Here is a 17,616-nt window from a genome sequence, read left to right on the forward strand (position 1 = left end):
CGTACTCAGGGCTGGGGAGGGGAGAAGGAAGTGTGTGTGTGTGTGTGTGTGTGTGGTGTCTTCATTAGCCTTCTCCAGGATCTAAATTCCAACAAGGACTCACTCTTGCAGGTGACAGATATGGGATCTGGGGGCTGGTATCAACCACAAGAGAGACAGTGATGGATGTAATCCCCGAGTTGCCTTACCCTGTCACCTGTTCATCACTATAAAGATGGCTATAGCTTTGGCTTTTCTGAAAAAGCAGAAATGATATCACATCACCATAGAGTCCTATCTGGGGGCTGATGACATTTTAAGGCAAGTCAGCAGTTCCTTGCACTGGACACTGTAAGTGCTGTGTGAAGGTCTTGAGTGGGATACTCGTGTCTCCTTCTAAACTAGGGTCATTTCAGAGTGCTGAGCTGTGGGGAACATAACTATTGAGACTGTCACTGATTCACTTAGCCCGAATATAGATCTGTGGTGTGTCACTATAAATTTTAATGCGGAAAGTAAATTTCACATCTGTATTTGTACAACGTAATATAGAAATAATTTCCTCTATAATTAAACACATATAAGAAAGTCCTTGGAAACCTCCCCCTTTCATCTCTGTTCTTTGCTACGATAGCACAGCACATGGCTCATAGGGCTGAGAAGATGGCTGTTACTTGGCGCAGTTGTAACTTAAGGGGTTATTCCCTTCAGATAATAAACCCATTTGATTCCGGACTCGGTGCCTTCACACTGAAGGCAGGTGACAATCAGCTTGGTTGTGATAGGGGTTTTGCTGCCCGAAGGGTTCCCTTCAAAGTAGACGGTGATGTTGTTTATCTTCTTGGGTCGCACGGCTTCTGCTGCCCGGATGGTGAAGGCTGGGTTCTCCACAATGAAGGAGAAGTTTGCTGCGTGCAAGAAGACGTTCTTGAAGGGGATGGTGATGTTGTATCCGGCTCTGATGAGGAAGGGGCCTTGGGGCTTGGGGGGCAGAGCCATTCCAAAGAGTGGGATGATGTATTCACCACCTACAAGTGACATCAGGCTCAGGATGCCTTTGGTCTCACCCAGGTGGCTGGGTTCAAAGATGACTTCCACACTGACTTCGGTACCACCCTGGGATCCTGGGGCTGCATTAATGACTCTTTCCGTGTGGAAGTCAGAACAATCCGTCTGAAAGGGAAACAAAAGACTTTGGCTCACACTCTTTAGCATCATAGGTCCTAGAGACTTATCAGGAAGCCAAGCCAAGCCCTTCTGTTCTCGGACATCAAAGAACTTTATGTGAGAGTGGGCAGGCTATAACGTAATATCCTATACGCTTAGGAGCTGAGGTCCTTGTAGTTAAGTACTGTTCATTACTATCCCAACGTTGTCACTGAGAAACAGAGGCCAAGAGATGCTAACAGTGTGCCTTAAGACATACGGCTAGATGGTGCTGGTGGGGACAATGGGGACTGTTTACCATATCTAGTTCTTCTCTCCTTCAATTCATATGGGAGATTGGGGCACTCTGGCTTGAACAAAACTGAAAGGTGCCATCAGTATCCCAAACCATTTAAATTGTCTGTGAGTCCCATCAGGTCCTTTTTTACCCCTTAGACGTGCTGACCGGAAGCATTTGAGATAGATACTGTTCTTAGCAGAATCCCCAAGTGGTCTCCAGTTTGCTGCTGTTTTGGTTTTCTGTCTTACCAACATTTCAGCTGCTATAACGGCTAATGTACGGAGTGTTTGCTGTGGGCTAGGTGCTCAGGAGAGAGCTTCACAGATATATCTCATGCATGCATAGAAGCAAGCACTCATAGTACCCGTGTGAGGTTGCAGGTCACAGGCTTCTATGGCTTGAATGTCATCACTAAAACTCAGGTTGAAAATCAGTCTCCGTGGTGGGTTATTAAAGATGTGGGATCTTTAATCTTCTAAGAGCAGCCCTCTTGTATGAGTGAATCCATCCATGGACTAGCCGATTGATGGGCTAATGATTTGAGAGTGTAGCGGTTTATAAAAACCAGCCCATCTCAGTCCCCTACCCCTGCTTAGATTCACTCCTTATGATTTTGGAACTCTTTGGGGGAGCACTCACCATCAAGAGGTCCTTACCAGACTCAGTCCCCACATACTGCTCATGCCCCCGATCTGGGGCCACTCAGCTTTCATAATCGAGAGCTGAGTAAACTTTGGTTTATTTATTTATTCATTTTATAAATTGGCAGCCTGTGGTTTTCATTTATAGTTAATAGGAAATGACAGAGGTAGGCATTATCTCCGTTTACAGTTTTGAGAGACTAAGCAAATTACTCATTCAGAGTAAGTGATGGGTCAGGGTTCAAATCCATGTCTGACCCCACAGCCGACACTCATGACGCCAAGTGATACCATCTTCCTTTACTGCTTCTTGAGTACATTGAGGGAAGCAAACTCCCCCTCCCTGGCCCCAGCTTAATACAGCACACAGTCCATAGAGGAAAAACCCAGGTTCTGGAACCATCTATTTCTAGTTGGTCATTTCTAGGCTAGATTCACTCCCCCAAAGTGGGGGTTGCTATGACAGCACTTGGCTGCCTCTGACTTTCATATCTCTGTCCTCTTGGAGTCCTCTGTCCATCACCAGTGTTTTTTGAGGCAGGGTCTCGCTGTGTAGGCTGACCCAGAACTCACTGTAAAGTCTAGGATAGTCGCAAAGCCATGGCCCCCTGCTGCTATCTCCTGTGAGCTGGGATTATTAAGACTGTACTACAATTCTGGGCCTCTTACTAGGTTTAAATCCAGACTTCTGGCAACGGATGGGCTGCTCACCCTGCAGTTCTGTCACCCTGCACCCCGCTCACCCTGCAGTCCTGTCACCCTGCAACCCGCTCACCTTGCAGTAGTACTCTGTCTTCTGCCGAGTATAATTGGTGAACTTTGCTAAGATGCTTTGGTTGCTGCCAAGAACAGTCTGGAAGTGAACAGTTTTCTCAGGAGGTGCGGGCAAGGCCTTCAGAATGAGCTCGTACTGGTAGTAACCCAAATCACTGTTGTGGATGGTCAGTCTCCCGACGGTTTCTCCAGCTTTCAGGGGCTGGAATTCAAACGAGAATGTTCCCTGGAAGAGAGGACAGAGGCCCTCATCACATTGGAAGTCTGATCTGTCCTCTCCTACCAACTTACCGGCCTCACAGCAGGTGATAGCAGAAAATGCTTCACATACAAGTTCTGAAGCTGAGCCTAAGAATTTCAGCCCAGGCTAGCCCGTTCTTTCTCCTTTTCACCACACCTCTACACTTCTCTATTCCAGGTATTTCTCCATCCCAAGTCTGAATCTAAGACACAGGTGTTGGCCCTTCCTAGGGAAGCACATTTATGGAAACCAATAGGAGGTTAAAGGGAGGGCAGTCCCTTCTTTGCATACAGTCGGTCTCAGAACGGCTTTCTAGGTTTCATCTTTACTTGAAGGGAACATTTTCTCCCCCCCCCCCATTCTTACAAAGCAAAACAATAACCAAAGAGTGCTCTTTATAATAGCACAGGAGAGAATGACTCAAACACGTGACCAGCAGGAGATTGGTTGAATCAGGCTCTTCCCATTTGAGTGGAATATTATATAGCCACAAAGAAAGAGCAAGAATTGCGATGAGAGGCATTGCTATTGTAAGGGAAAGAAAGGAAGTCTGACAAAAATGTACATAAAGCTCAGACTTATTGAATGAAAATCATTTATTGTTTGTGTGCCCATGTGCACTGCTTAGAGGGCAACTTTCCGGAACTGGTCTCTCCTGCTACCTTGTGGGATCAAGCACAAGTTGCCAGGCCTGTGTGCAAGAGCCTCTTCTCACGGAGCCACTTTGCCGGCCCATTTTTGTGGTTTGTACTCAGAACTGTTGCTGGTGTTATACGTTTGGGGGGAATATATAGATTGAAATGTTTTACTATAAGTAGCTATTGATAAAAATGCAAAACAGACATGGGCTGGAGAAATGGCTCATTGGTTCAGAACACAGCCTGTTCTTCCAGAGGACCGGGGTTCAATTACCAGCACCCACATCAGGTGGCTCACAAGCGCCCCTAGCTCTGTCTCCTTGGAGATTCAGCACCTCTAACCTCTTCAGGTGCCTGTACTCGTGTGCACATACTCACACACAGACACACATACTCACACACAGACACACATAGTAAAAAATTTTTAGAAACCAAAACAATTTTTTTTGTTTGTTTTTTTTGAGACAGGGTTTTCTCTTGTAGTCCTGGCTGTCCTGGACTCACTTTTTACAGACCAGGCTGACCTCGAACTCACAGAGATCTGCCTGCCTCTGCCTCCCAAGTGCTGGGATTAAAGACGTGCGCCACCATGCCCGCTCCCAGAACAATTTTTTATTGAAAAATAACCAGAATAAAAAGAGTAGATGTTTGTCTAGCATGCCTAAGACCCTGAATTAAATTCCCAGCATTAAAAAACAAAATTTGTAGTCAAACCTTCCTTGCTGCTAGGCCGGTGGATGCAGGCCTGTGACTCCTGGCCACTTGAGCACCTAAGGTAGGAGGCGGACATGATCAAGGCCTGTCTGGGCTAGAGAGTGAGTTTCAGGCCAGCCTGAGCAACTTAGTGAGAACCTGTTGCAAAAAAACCCTAGCTCAGTAGGACAGAGCTTTCCAGGTGTGCACAATGCTCAGGGTGTAACTCTTAGCACTTGTAATTGTTTTCTTCCTTAAAGAAATTCCAGGGCAGGGCCAAAGAGAAGGCTGGTGGTAAAGTGCAAACATGTTACTCCTGAGACTAGGCAGTGGAAGCTTCTGTCTTGTGTACTCTGTTCTCCCCTGCGGGCTAGTCTCTTTCCCCTACATCTTTCACTCTAGGGAAGTGGCCATGTTGGAAAATGCTCCACAGAGAGGTCCACGTGATGACTAACCCAGGCTCTAGCCAACTGCCAACAGGGGCCAAAGTGCTGTCAGCAACCGCTCCCAGACTCTGGAGGCAGATTATCTCAGGTGTGGGGACGACTAGACACCTGGCTGACTTCCTGACTGGAGCTTCCTGAGGCGACCTCCTGCCACCCCCAGCAAAGACCACCCAGCCAAGCTGCCACACCTGCAACCCTGGTTGTCAGCACTGCGCAGAGAGCAAGCTTTTGCTGTTCTACAAGCTGCTAAGTTTGAGAGGAGTTTGTTATGGATCAGCAGATAACAGATAAGCGAATCTTTAAGTAATCTATAGGTTCAGTAGGGCTCCATCCCAAGGCCTTTTCTTTTGTTTTTCTTCTTCTGAGCAACCTGGCCTCAAAGTTGGCATAGAAGTCAAGAGTCCAGGATAGCTAACGTAATCCTGAATAGTAACAATACTATAAGCTATTGCCAGAGTAACAGTCTGTGGCTGCAGCTTTACTTGATGTCAATCAACCCTTCTCTAAGTATATGTTAATAAGACGCAGAGGTATTAGCATGAGAACAGAAATTACTTTATCCCAGAGGAGACAGACAGACCCATGGATGCACGAGCTTATTTTATATATGCTTCTGTGGAGCAGTAGGGAAAAAGGTGAGGTGAGCTTTATTTTTATTTATATATTTTTGGGGCAAGGTCTCACGTAGCTCAAGTTGGTTTCAAATTCATACACAGCTGAGGATGAGCCTGACCTTCTGACCTTCCTGTACCTCCTAATGTTGTGTTTATAGGCATGTGCCGCATGCCCAGTTTAATATGAGAATTTTAGTCTGAGGAGTCTCATATTGCTTTGGGGAACAAAGTCAGTCCTCTACTCACATAGCCCTGGGGAGTATCAACAGCAGAGAGCCAGAGCACCCAGATTACCCCTGAACTGAGGGGCTCCACGGAGCCTGGACACTTGGCGGGATAATCTGACAGTGGCAGCAGAAACTGGAGGGGCGGTTTCAGTTGAGCTCTAAGGTGTTGTAACAGGATTAGCCTCGTGGGGGCAGTAGAGAACATCCGACTGCTCGGAACTAGAACCTGAGCTGGGCAAGGACTGTAGCAAAACTAGGAGGATCCTGAGTTTGGGGTCGTACTGGGTGGCACAGTGAGACTCAGCCCAACCCCAACCCAACTTAGAACAAAACAACATGGACAAAAACTGAACAGATGGCTGAAGCCCGCTTCTGAAACAGCTCAGCTTAGAGAGAAATCTCTGGCTAGAGCCTACTTGATCACAGCAAAGACAGCAGAGACTGGATAGATAAAATCTCTCTGACAGTGGGCAGGAGAGCATCAGAGTCAAGGGAAGAGCTGGAGGAGGGAAGGAAACAGGTGGAGTTGGACAAGGGCTGGGGAGGTAGGGAAGTTACAGTGGGGATTTTGGTAAAAATAATGAGTTTTGAAATGACAAACTGATAAAAGGAAAGTCCATTTTGACTCAGTTCATAATTCCTGGCCATGTCCCGTAACCAGGGTCAGAGCACTCTGTGAATAAGCAATTAAAAGAAACAAGTGCACAAGCATGTGTGTGTGTGTGTATACATGTATGCATGGTGCATGTGTATAGATGTATATGTGTGTATATGTATGTGCATACATGTGTGTGTACATATATGTTTATATATGTGTATGTACATGTGTGCATATAAGTATGTATGTAGCATGTATATGTGTGTTTATATTGTGTATGTGTATACAGGTATATATGTATATATAGGTATATATGTATATGTATGCCTGTGTGCTTATGTGTGTGTACGTGTTTATGTGCATGTACATGTATGCATATAAATATGTGTATATATGTGTATATGTGTGTGTCTTATCCTGATACACCTTGCTTTCCTTTTCACACTAAGATCCTTGCTACTTTGTGTGTGTGCAGACTGGGGATCGAACCAAGGATACTCCATGCAAGTGCTCAGCCACTAAAGCACCCTTTTAGCTCTGTGCTGCTTTTATAATTAGTATTATAATTAGCATATACCTTTAATTTGAATAAGGCAAACAGCCAATAGACACATTCATTATAGAGAAGTCCATTGTGCCCGCCATACCAAAGCTAAGTGTCTCTAGTTCTCATGAAGACTTTGGCTGCACGAGAAAGAAGCTGTCCTTTGACATTTTTCTTGCCCTCTACAGGAGCTCGTCCACACTCAAGGGATGCAGAACATAGACCCAGAGGCCCCCTGGGTAGAAGCCCCTTAACGGTCCCCTGGCAGTGAGGGCCTTACCTCAGAGTTTGCAGGCACAGCAAACTGGGAAGGCAGGCTGATGTCAGTTAACTTGCACTCTGTAGAGAAGGTCACCGAGTAGGGCAGGGGGTTCTCCAGCTTGATGGAGGCTGACACACTCTGGCGGACTGAGCTCGTCATCTGGATGGTTTTTATAATGCCAGAAGAGATGACCCTGAAACTCACAGTGTAGTACAGGAACTCATTGGTCACCTCATTCCGGAAGATCACCTGTGTTACACAGAGACAGTGGGAAGAAGCAGGGGAGAGGAGAAGTTATCTGGGGTTCTCTGTTCACACTCGGGGTCTCCCGCTGTCTGGAAGCCTCGGTGGGTGCATGAAACACAGGTACTTGGGTGGCAGGGCCAGCAGGCCTCATCCCTGCCAGACAGCCATTCTTTTTAGGAACTGTAGTCTGGCTTTTTTTTTTTTTTAATGGGAAGATGCTTCAGTAGAAGATGCTAGAGCAGCTTGGTCCACTGACAGTATTTAACCAGTGGGGGCAGCTAGGCAATCCCAGAGAACAAGTGAGTCTTCGGACCCTCAACTGTGGTGGGCTTCACGCCTACGCAATCCCACAATGCATCAGCAGCAATGCCACCGCCCTTTACATATGGGGTAACGGAAGTGTCACGTCCAAAGAAGTCTCCTGCACGGAGAGTTATACGGCCTGGCTGTATAAATACATTTTAAAATCGCTCCCTTGGTGATTCTATCACTAAGCTGCCTGTGAACAAACAAACCTGAAGCCTCCGGGCCTGACCTCTCCTGTGAGTATGAATCTGTACGTATTCCCCTGCTTCAAAGAACTTATCACATCTGAAAATTATGCATTGATGGGATAATGTCCGTCTCCTCTAGACTGTATGCTTCTTGAGAACGGAGACCAAGCCTGGCTTTGGCCATTGCTGCACTGAGCACAGAACACGGTCTCTGTGCTCCATGGATACCTACTAAGCAATGAATGGCTTAGGCAAGCACATAGTGAACATTACGATGCATCGGGACAGTGCCCGGAGGATAACATCTGTTATTTTCTAACACCGCAGGTCAAACTTGCGGGGGATTTGGGAGGCGCCTTTGACATGGCAATACCTTTGCAGTGTAGAGCCCCTCCTTGTAGGAATAGAAATTCAGCTTATAGTCTTTCTTGGAGCCAGACAGAACATCAATGTAATCAAAGCCCTTTAGAGTGACGCTTAGGTCTGGCTTCTCTGGTTTCAGTATTTCCACGATGACGCGGAATCTGGAGCAGTAGAAGAGAGGAGAGAGGCGATGAGAAATGACGAGCGACACTGAGAGACAGTGAGACTGTCCAAAGAAAGGGACTGTGCCTACTTTTGCTTTTATGATGATTGTGTGGGTCTGTGGCTCCAGTCATCCTGTCGCTAACAGTGACAGTCCTTGACCCATGTTATTGTGGTCACAGTGTCTAGAGGAGGTCTGTGTAAGTATTACCTCTGCTCTATGGAAGAGGAAATAAGAGAACCAGAGAAGGGTGATGGTGTGCTCAGACAACATTGCGTAGCTATTGGCAAAACCAGGGTTCAGGCTCAGAGCTGGGCTTTTGTCTACAGCGCCAAGTGGTTGGCCTTCAAGAAGATGCACTTCTCCTAGTCTCTAGTTCTCTATGGAAGGAAAGGATGAGGCTAGTTGCACTTGACCTCTCCCAGTGCCTCTATTTCTTTCTACCTCCTACTGAAAGCTCAGTTTGAGGGGGGCTTTCTCTCTGGCTAGCAGCTCAGGCTATAGATGCTCAGCAATAACGATGTTGGCTATTAGGCCTGTCAGAACTATTAGTTACTGGGCATTTATTTTGTGCCAGGCAGTGCTCTAGGCTCTGTAAGAATCAGCAGGGAACAAGACAACAGGGTTCGTGTCCACGAGACGCCTGGCTACCCTGAGGACGATGCCTCTGACTCCTGCAAGCTGGACATTCTTTGTAGGTCCTTCCCCTCAGGAGAAGGACCAAGCTGGAAGGTGGAAGCCATCTCTTCCCGTACCCTCACTACGCATCCCACACCCTCACCTCTGGGGCTTGTTCAGCCAGTTGCTGATTGGCAGGAGCTCAACATAGGGAGTCTTACATGGAACCTCACGGTAGATATTGGCAACAGCTTTGGGGAGCTCGGCAGTCCCGTGCAGGGCATACAGCCAGGCGGTCCCATCTGGGAGGGGGAAAAAGAGAGTGCCCTTGGAAGAAGAAGAAGTGACAAATCAGAATGACCCAGTAGACCCTTTATTAATGGGTACCTACCTGACCTTGGGGACGGGGCAAGTAAGCCTAACATTTCTACTTTAAATTTTTTTAAACTTTTGGTGTATATGAGGTGTGTGTGTGTGTGTGTGTGTGTGTGTGTGTGTGTGTGTGTGTGTGTATGTAGATGAGCACACCTGTGTGTAACCGCTGGGCGGCCACAGGAGGATGCTAGGTACTTTTTTTTAAAAATTGTTTTCTGTATTATTGCTCCCTTTAAGATGGCCTCTCCCCCAGAAGCTCGCTGCATTGGACAGGTAGTGGAGACTAGAGAAAATATCATTTGCTTCTATATGCAAAGACTGCTGCTTTCCTTTTCTGAGTCTTAAGATGACATTTCAAAAAGATTTATTGTTTTTATTTATGAGTCTGGGAGTATGTATGTGCATGGGAGTGTAGGGCCAACAGAGCCAGAGAGGGCATTGGAGCTCCCTGAAACTGGAATTAGAGGGGGCAGTAAGCCACTCAGCATAGGTTTTGGGAACCAAGTTCAGGTCCTTGGTAAGGATAGCAAGTCCTCTTAACTGTTGAGCCATCTCTTCAGCTCTTAAATTTCATTTTCGTTCATTTTGTGTGTGTGTGTGTGTGTGTGTGTGTGTGTGTGTGTGTGTGCATGTGTTTGTGCATGTGTATGTATGTATGTTTGCATGTATGTGTGCATGTGCGCCTGTGTGTAGACAGATGGCACTGCATGTATGGAAATCAGAGGACAACTTCTGAGAGTCACTTCTCTCCTTCATGTTGGTCTTGGGGACTGAGCTGTGGTTGTAAGGCTTGGTGGTGGACACATTTACCGGCTGAGCCACCTTACTGGCCCTCTGATTTTTATTATAGCTACCATGAGGTAACCAATGTGCTTAGACTGAATATGACTTACTTGATGCTTGGCTTAGGGTTTCATTTCAGAACCAAGCTCTTGGATTCTAAGAGAAACGTAGGCAAAGGGGGAGCCACTGCCTGGCAATTGTCACAGCCCCCCAATGTTCTGTGATCTGGGTACCCAACTCCTTATTTGAGTATTTGTTTAAGTTTCAGCTCTCAAACTATCTTCTATCTGCTGTCTCCACAGCCCTTTGCTTCCTCTATGCTAGGAAGCAGGCAGGGAGGCCTCAGTTTACCTGGTGCTTACGGTTCTCCAGATTCATAGTGCGGGGCCTGTAGGTGATCTCATAGGGCTTGTTTTGCTGATGGGCCTCCAGGGTGATGAACTCGGGTCCCTCCCAGTGTTCGCCATCAAAGATGGGGTGCAGATTCCAGGTCTGGTTGGTACGGTTTGAGAGCAGGATGATCTGTGTGTGCCTGGAGCGCACTTGGCAGTTGAAATTCACCACCTTGAAGAAGCAGAAAAATCACCTTTCATGTCGTCTCCCCTAAACTGTACTATCTTCAGGGTCTAGAGCTACTGTGTGTGTTTGTGTGTGTGTGTGTATGTGTGTGTAAGGGGGGAGGGAGGGAAGAAGGGAGGGAGGTCGGGAGGCTTTAATAGTGTTTCCCATAGTGAGTTCCAATGGACAAATTCCTTTCCCCCTATTCAGTCAACAAATACTAGGTTTCTTCTTCCTAGTGTTGTGCCCCCCCATTTATAAATGCATACATATTTTGAGTCTGGTTTCAAATATGAGAGCAAACATGTACTACTTGGTTTTTTCAGTCTGGCTTATTTCAGGCTTTCATTTCTTATTTCACTTCGAGTTGTAGTCATTTTTTCTGCAGATGTCCTGGTTTCACATCTCTTTATAGCTGTACACAATTGCATTGTGTAGTGTGGCTGGACGCATGCTGTCTGTCAGTTCACTTCAGCGTAGATATGAGGGTCTGAGTTCAGCCTAGCATGCATGTAAAAGCCAGGTGTGGCAGGATTTGTCTGCAACTCAAGCTCTGGGTGGGGAGGTGGGCGGAGACAAAGACAGGTGGATCCCCGGAGCTCCTTGTCCAGCCAGCCTAGCTGAATTCATGAGCTGTTAATTATTCACCTTGCATTACCCCCGTGCCAGCTGCACCATCCAAGACTGTCATGTTCCCCCTCCTCTATGGGAAGTGTTCCTAGTTAGTCTCTCTTCTTCAGACAGCTGTCAACATCTGGTTTGACTCTATTAAAAGTGCAGGTCAAACAGTGTCATTCCTCTAAGTCCTCCTGCTCCAGGAGGAGGAGAGGAGTGCTTGGCTGACTGAGCCATGCCCAGTCCGGCTCACAGTTCTTCTAACAGAATTTGATCTCTGCGGCCTCCTTGAGGCTTCTTGAGGATATAATGCTTGGACCGAAAGTTGAAGGAAGAACAGGAATTTTGTAAACAAGGAGGGAAGAAAGATGATTCAAGCAGTGGGTATGACATACACAAAACTCCATGAATGTTTCCAGGGGGTGTTGGGGACCCTTGTTGGGCTTACTCCTGCCTTTGGCCCGCCCCTGGGCAATGCCCACTTGCCTCTTTCACTGCAGGTGGTCCCACGCAGATTCCAGACAGGGTAAGGGACAGAGGGCTTCCTCCTTGGATGAAACAGAGGATGTTTTTACAGAGACTCTCCTTGCCCACCTCAGTGGGATGGTAGGTTATTTCTAAGGCAACCTCCATGCCTGAGGTGATGTAGCCTTCTTCAGGGATAATGGAGAAGTGGGGCATGAATCTCCTGATGTCCCATTTAAACCTTTTCCAAGAGAAAAGAAGACGAGGGGGGGAATTAATATTCTGAGAATATGCAAAAACCAAACCAAACCCAAAAAAACTTCGCCTAGACTTTTGACAGCATAGTCCCCGCCTCGACTCCCCCGCAGGGTGTAGGAGGAGGAACCCTGCCAGAGCAGAGCAGGTCACTCCCTGGGTAAGGGGTCTCTGCTCCCTCTTAGAGTTGACTAGGGGTGAGAAGTGGCTGCAGCTTGTTTTATTGTCCACAAGTGGCAAGCTAGGGAATGTATGTAGGAAAATGTTACACGTGTGTTCCCAAGGTTGCATAGCCATCAAGGGCCTGGACTAGGACCAGAGTCTTTGCAGACTGTAGCCTTGACCATCCCTTGCACTGCCTGGTTAGTTCCAGGAGGGTGGTGGCAAGCCCTTCACGCAAGAGTTGTGGCTGTTCTTGGTGGCCATCCCTTTGGTTAGGCACTTGCGTATGGGCAGAAGGCAGAGGATGAACAGTGCAAACCAGTCTTTCCAGGACAGAGCTACCGTATAACATCCCTCTTGGTGGTACGACACTGGGTCTGTATGTTGAGGAACCCTGAGGTGTGTAGTGGGCAGTCTGGACAGCCGTGCTAATTCCTCAGCAGCTGAGGGGGAAGAGCCTGGGTTCTGGTCCTGTGTTTTCCTTTCCTGGATGTGGCATCTCTCAGCCTCACTTCACCAGTGAAATGAGGCTCCTCAGACACCCACCCTGGAGACTGGGTGGATTCCGTGTAGTCATGCCCAACTTTGCATCCATGTTTACTTGTTGTCACATGTGTGATTTGGGGGAATGTTACTCAATCTTTTTATGCTGCATTTATATTAAAATGGATTAAGGATTGTATTACTGGTAAGTTTTCTAATTCTAGCATATTAGCAATGATGCCTAGGAGAGCATGCTTTGTCCCTGTATTTCTCTCTTTCCTCGCTCCCTCCCTCCCTCCCTCCTTCCTTCCCTCCCTTCTTCTCTCCATTTCTCTCCTTTCTCCTTTTCTTTTTTTATGATGCTGGGAATTAAATTCGCCTGGTATATGCTTCACAATGACTTTACCACTAAACCATACCCCCTGCACACTCACCCCCTCTAACAAGGTTTCCTACAGCCCAGGCTTACCTGGCCTTGAACATACATAGCCAGAGCAGCCTTGAACTCCTGATCCTCCTGCCTCCACTCCCAGTCCCCAAGTGCTAGAATTATATAGTGTATTACCATGCCTAGCTTTGGTTCTTTTTTATTTAAAGACAAGATATTGCTATGCATTTTCATTTTTATTAAAAAATTTTTACATATACATTTATATTAGGCATTATATATATATATATATATATATATATATATATATATATATATATATATATATATATATATACACATACTTTTCTCTGTGTAGCCTTGACTGTCCTGGACTTGCTTTGTAGACCAGGCTGGTCTCAAACTCACAGAGATCCACCTGCCTCTCCCTCCCTGAGTGCTGGGATTACAGGCAGTGCACCACCATGCCCAGCTTTGCTATGCATTTTTAAACCCTCCTGCCTAAGTATCTCAATCACAGAGATTACATTATAGTATTAGCTGTGTAAGGTTACTGTTGAGATTACATTGGATGAACTGTGTAATGGGCACATATCAGGATTGCACCACTGTTCTTTACTGTAGCCATCACTGTGGTGTTTCAGGTGTGATGTTTCAGGTGAGGTAAGGCACAGAGTTCAGAGATAGAGATGTCCGCTACATCCTCTGGTGGGAGTTGCTGCTGCCCATCCTACCTTGCGCCCACATCGCCTGTGTTCATCATGAGGATGCGCCGTGTGGCTTGCGTCTGGTGCACAACAGGACCAAAGGGAATATGCTCCTGGTCCAGGGAAATCTCCAGGGCCTGACAGCAGCCGCTAAGGAGGAAGAGGGGACGCAGGAGACCCATCCATTCCATGAACACTTCCTCAGAGAAAGGGGGGATGCGTTTCTTGGGGGCAAAGGTGATTTCCAGCTTGCAGACTTCTTTAGGCTTCAGGGAGATATTGTGGAAGGGCTCCAAGGTGATGACCTAGACGGAGAGACAACCTGGGTTAGAAGCTAATGGCAGGAAGGCGTCTGAGGCCTCAGCGCTGTGAGGTCTTGCTGCTGGGACTGTCTCAGGCCAGGGATCAAATCCCGTGTGTGACCAGCTGGGTCATCTTTGGTAGGTTCCTCAAACCGTCCCCTTGACTTGCTCTTCAGCGGGAGGCAAGGTCATGGCTATAAAATGTGTGGCATATGATGGGTCCAACAAATGCTGGTTTCCTGTACTGTCCCACTTTTCAGCTCCTCCTCCTTCCTCCTTCATGGTGGAGGAGACAGTAGCAGGAAACATGGATCAAGAAATGTCAGTCCGATATTTGTTGAGAAGTGCTTGCTGGTGGGAGAGTTATCAGGTTAAATGAATGGAGCCAGATTCAGAACGACAAAAACATCATATTTCTTCTCATATGTAGGGTCTTGATATAAATAAATAAACAAATATATAAATAAATAAATGGACCAGGAGGACTATGAGCCAAGAGGAAGAGGTCTAAGAGAGGGGGAGGGGAAGGAAGGTAGACAATGGGAAGAAAGAAATGCAAAATATTGCATACTTTTTCTTATATGCTGAATCTAGATGTTAACATTTACCACACACCCTAAGAAAGGAGGAGAGACTCTGAGGAGAGGACTGGAAACAGCAAAGTGACTGAATAGGGACCCCAAAGGGCAGGTGGGCGTGGAGAATAAAAACAAGGTACAATCACACACATACGTATTTGTGTAAGAATGTCATAATGAAACCATTATTTTTGTATGCTAATTAAAAATATGAATTAAAAAATAAGTACTGGGACTAATAAGACACCACCCCCACAGCTTGCCCAGGCCAGCTGACTCAGTGTCTCTGGAATGACATGAAACTTGCATTTTCTAAAGTTCCCCGGGTGGCTTGTGTAGTCTAAAGTTTGTGAGCCACTGCATGAATTCCTATCTGGCTTCCTCTTTCCTCTTAGTCTTGGTAAGAAGCAAACCTAAATCTGCCCCAAGGGAGCCCGTTTTTTAACAGCATATTTCACGTTGCCCACAGCATTGGAGCAGACACCAGGCGTGCACTGTGGCTGCAGGGAGTGAGAGAACAGAACCTTGGGAGCTAGCCTGAGGTAATGGCTCAAGACAGGTCACTCTAACAACTCTGGTTGCCCTCTAAGGAGCAATGTGATAAAGGCATCTGGAGTAAAGTTCACTGGCAGAGCACTTGCACACTAAATGAAAGACCCTGGGTTCTGTTCCCACCTTGATAAAGAAACCAACCACAACCACGTAGCTGGGTGTGGTGGCGCACGCCTTTGATCCCAGAATTCAGGGAGGCAGAGGCAGGCAGATTGCTGTGAGCTCGAGGCCAGCCTGATCTACAAAATGAGTCAACAAAGCAAAGAGAAACCAACTATGTAAGCAAGTACCGAAATGGACAGACTGTTGAGGGCTGGTACCCACTAGGGCTGAGGAGTTTGATTTCAGGTTGATGAGGAAAGAGGATCAAGAAGTTTTTCCTCCTTGTCCGGGTGCAATGTGTAGTTCCACAATGAGATACTTACTGGGTTCCTCGCTCTGGCTAGCTTCACAGAGCCAATTTTTATTTTATTTTATTTTATCCTGCCACCCACCATGGCCACCACTTCTGAGCCTCCCCATTTCCCGGCACTGACCTTGTCTTCCTGGAGCTCTGGAATGGAGAACATGACTGACTGGTTAAAGGTCAGCTGGGCAAGGCTGTTATTTATGATGGAGACTGTTTTCTTTACAACCTGTCCTGGCAGGACAGCTCCTAGCTTCACGATCCTGTTGGCTGGGTCTTGAACTAGAATCTGCATGAGCAGAGAGAAAGTACGAAGGGGAGGGTTCGTCAGCCACTGTGGAAAACAAACGTGATGCTTGTGTCCTGTAGGAACCAAGCCCGCTCCCTCCTTTAATGACCTAACTGTTTCAGCTTCGACGTACGTTCATTTCATCACTAGCTTCCACCAACCCTAAAGATGGGATAGAACTCTCTGAAACCTGTACAAGAGATTTCCCTTCTTTGCAGTAACTCACCCACCACTATGTTTAGAGAGCTCGTACACACACACACACACACACACACACACACACACACACACACACACACACCCTACTCCTGTGACTTTCTTTCATTCTCTGACTATAAAAGCTCTTGCAAGCCTCTTGGATTGTGGACCGTGTCACTCGGGATAACCCAAATCTTGTTACCAATCCTTGGTCACTCATATATTGGCTCACAATGAACTATCTTTAATTCTCTTTGGAGCAAGAGCCATGCTTTGAGTTGACAAGGCACACCAGGTGGCAACGCCCTATGGCTCCTGTGGCTTGCGGGAAGAAGGCCACATACCCTTCCCCTTGCTTGCTGGTTGAAATATCCTATGCATTCTTGGGAATCTTGGATTCTTTTTCAGACTTCTCAAACCTTCTGTTACAATGTAAATACTGCCACCAAACAAATGCCAGATGTAGTTATCAGGGGTGGTTATTAGGACAGGACCGTTGTCTACAGATCAGGGTCAGAAGTTCCTGAGTATCCTGGGACCCACAGCTGGCTGAGAACCTTCACTAGTGAGGGTGAGAAGGAGGGATGGTTCATAGCTAAACCCTTTGTCTCAATAAGACATGCCCTCAAGCGGGGCATTGTTTCTGACCCTTCTCCATGAGTGTAGAACATGTCTTTAGTGGTTGCAGTTGTCTGGAGTTCATCTGGTCTGAGTAAGAACTGGGATTTGCTTGAGCCCAGTTTAAAACTTCCTTCCCGCTTCGTACAATTAGGGACCCCCATCTTGGCAGGGCCACACATGGGATGGAGCAATCCCAGGCACAGAGAAGAGGGGGTGTGGCGAGGTGTGTGGGCTCTAGCAGGTGGGGCAAGGGTCTGGGAAGAGGAAAGGGGAGGGCTCTGAAGCCCCGCCCACTGCCTCCTACCTTCATTTCTGTGCCTTTCCCTTTGATCTCCACTGTCTGTTGAGAGAGCCCATTGATTTCAAAAGGGATGACTTCTCGGTAGTTGATGGCTTCCCGAGGGTAAAAGGTGATTGGGATCTCCAGTGTCTTCCCTGACTTTATCACGTCCACACTGAAGTTCACCTCGAGGTATGATGTGTTGGTGTATAAACAGTCTATGCTGGGGAAGACCAAGAGGAAGGGATATGAGCGCCAAGAAGGCAGGACTGGAGGGACGGATGGAGGGGGACAGATCTCTTGCCCTGCTGTCCTAGAGGCATGGGAGAGTCACCAAAGAGCTGGAGGGGGTGGCAGCAATGAGCAGCACATGTTCTAGGTGCAGTCAAGTTACTCAGCTGAAGTCACATCCTGAGATGCAGGAGGGAGCAGGTCTCTAACCCGAAGGCTCATGGTTTTGCTCCACTGAAATGTTGTGTGGGTGCTGCGAATGGAATGGAAGGTGGGTCCTCTGCAAGAGCAGCAACTGGTGCTTTTAACCATTGAACTATCTCTTTGGCGTGGCAGATAAAATTTTATTTGAAACTAAACAACACTCCTGTGATTTAATG

The 17,616-nt window shown here is 47.0% G+C and overlaps 1 protein-coding gene across 3 annotated transcripts in view; it reads right to left on the reverse strand.

Moving 5' to 3' along the window:
- Nucleotides 1-468: 468 nt before the first annotated feature.
- Nucleotides 469-17,616, reverse strand: part of HYDIN (HYDIN axonemal central pair apparatus protein) — a 346,689-nt gene continuing 329,541 nt past the window's right edge. For all 3 annotated transcript variants that reach the window (XM_084757699.1, XM_084757700.1, XM_084757698.1), the window contains 10 exons: nt 17,030-17,228; nt 15,748-15,906; nt 13,807-14,084; nt 11,806-12,025; nt 10,498-10,710; nt 9,152-9,315; nt 8,218-8,368; nt 7,123-7,353; nt 2,843-3,067; nt 469-1,152 (listed from right to left, as the gene is read on the reverse strand). In XM_084757699.1, the coding sequence (XP_084613825.1) occupies nt 670-1,152; nt 2,843-3,067; nt 7,123-7,353; nt 8,218-8,368; nt 9,152-9,315; nt 10,498-10,710; nt 11,806-12,025; nt 13,807-14,084; nt 15,748-15,906; nt 17,030-17,228 (2,323 nt within the window). In that variant the 3' untranslated portion in view covers nt 469-669. The remainder of the gene's footprint in view (nt 1,153-2,842; nt 3,068-7,122; nt 7,354-8,217; nt 8,369-9,151; nt 9,316-10,497; nt 10,711-11,805; nt 12,026-13,806; nt 14,085-15,747; nt 15,907-17,029; nt 17,229-17,616) is intronic.

This window comes from Acomys minous, assembly GCF_964271855.1.
Source record: "Acomys minous genome assembly, chromosome: 14".
Taxonomy (NCBI): Eukaryota; Metazoa; Chordata; class Mammalia; order Rodentia; family Muridae; genus Acomys; species Acomys minous.